Below are 1,735 nucleotides of genomic sequence, written 5' to 3' on the forward strand. Positions count from 1 at the left end.
CTGGTGGCTTACAAGTCTTGGCGCTATGTTCAAATACTCTCTGGAAGAATATTAAAATAGTTTCATCGATGGAACTGTCAGGCACGGCAGAGCCGGGGAGGGGGCTTCCCCAATTTCAAGCAAAAAATAAAAATTTTAAAACGGTTTTTACGGTTGATCCACGTTTTTTTTGTTGATATCTCGCTGAGCACCCGTGTTACACAATCTAAATGGGTAATACCCAAATAATCTAAATTTAGATCAGTGAGTGCAAGCCCTCTTAGATGATCATCCGAGTCATCCAAGCAACTCATTAAATATGCGTTTCCTCTTTCACTTCAATTACATGAAGTTTACCCTATACTTAGAAATTTTCTAGTCAGGAAAAAAAAGGGAAAAAAGGAATTTTTTGTTTAAGATGATCGACGGACATGGATGACAAAAAGGTTGAACCTAGTCCGTTAGCCACGCGTAAGGAATCATCGATAATCATCACACCATCGAAGCACGCTGCTGAGTGAAGGCGAAGTTTTGTAATATTTAAATAGAGACCAATTACCAATATTGAAAGCTAATCGATTTTTAAGATGAGTGCTTACTTAGAATGGTCGTTTAGACTTAAAACACAGTTTATCAGCACTATTCAAAATGGGTGCTTAGACCTAAATACGGTGCATGCATGGTTGGATGACTCGGATGATCATCTGAGATCTGTGGGTGGCTTGCACCCACTGTTCTAAATTTAGATTATATGGGTATTACCCATTTAGATTGTGTAACGGTGCGCCGAGAATGCTGAAAGTAGCATTTGCGAGCTTCAACCCGAAGCACCTCAAGCAAGCAAAGCCGGCTCCTCAAGCAATCAAAGCACCCCAAGTAAGCAAAGCACCCGGAGCAAGCAAAGCACCCGAAGAAAGCAAAGCACACCAAGCAAGCAAAGAACTCCAAGCAAGCAAAGCACCTCAAGCAAGCAAAGCACTCGAAGCAAGCAAAGCACCCAAAGCAAGCAAAGCACCTCAAGCAAGCAAAATATCCCAAGCAATCAAAGCACCACAAGCAATCAAAGCATGGAAAGCAAGCAAAGCACCCGAAGCAAGCAAAGCACCTCAAGCAAGCAAAATATCCCAAGCAATCAAAGCATGGAAAGCAAGCAAAGCACCTCAAGAAAGCAAAGCACCCGAAGCAAGCAAAGCACCTCAAGCAAGCAAAGCATCTCAAGCAAGCAAAGCACCCCAAGCAAGCGAAGCACCTCAAGCAAGCAAAGCACCTCAAGCAAGCAAATCACCTTAAGAAACCTAAGCACCTCAAGCAAGCAAAGCACCTTAAGAAACCTAAGCACCTCCAGCAACCCAAGCACTTCAGGCAACCTAAGCACCTCAAGCAAACCAAGGAATCCAAGCGCTTCAAGTAGCCCAAGCGTCTAAGTAAGCTAAGCAGGATAAGTAATGCACCAGTCATTTAAAACCCCCGCAACCCCCCCCCCCCCCAATTCGGGCTTAAGCGGAGCGTTCATTCAAAAGTGAGTGGTGCATTCCCCCGCCCCTACTGTTCAACACATGGTACTCCCTTTGTAAAACAACTTAGCATTGCCAAGCGTAACACACTGGTTAAAAGACGCTGTTGGCAACCCTGAAATAAACAGCTTGATCTTCCAACGGCCAGCAAATAACTTGCAAAGGCCCCTCAATGCACAATGAGTATGTCAAAATATCTTTATTGAAGCAGTTTCATTGATACTTCTGGATAAATTGACAAT

At 43.6% G+C, this 1,735-nt stretch overlaps 1 protein-coding gene across 1 annotated transcript; it reads left to right on the forward strand.

Moving 5' to 3' along the window:
- Positions 1–771: 771 nt before the first annotated feature.
- LOC138053094 (neurofilament heavy polypeptide-like) lies at positions 772–1,269 on the forward strand. The gene has a single exon (XM_068899780.1). It carries the CDS (start codon positions 772–774, stop codon positions 1,267–1,269), a length of 498 nt encoding a protein of 165 aa, XP_068755881.1.
- Positions 1,270–1,735: the final 466 nt, after the last annotated feature.

This window comes from Montipora capricornis, chromosome 6, assembly GCF_036669925.1.
Source record: "Montipora capricornis isolate CH-2021 chromosome 6, ASM3666992v2, whole genome shotgun sequence".
NCBI classification, from domain to species: Eukaryota; Metazoa; Cnidaria; class Anthozoa; order Scleractinia; family Acroporidae; genus Montipora; species Montipora capricornis.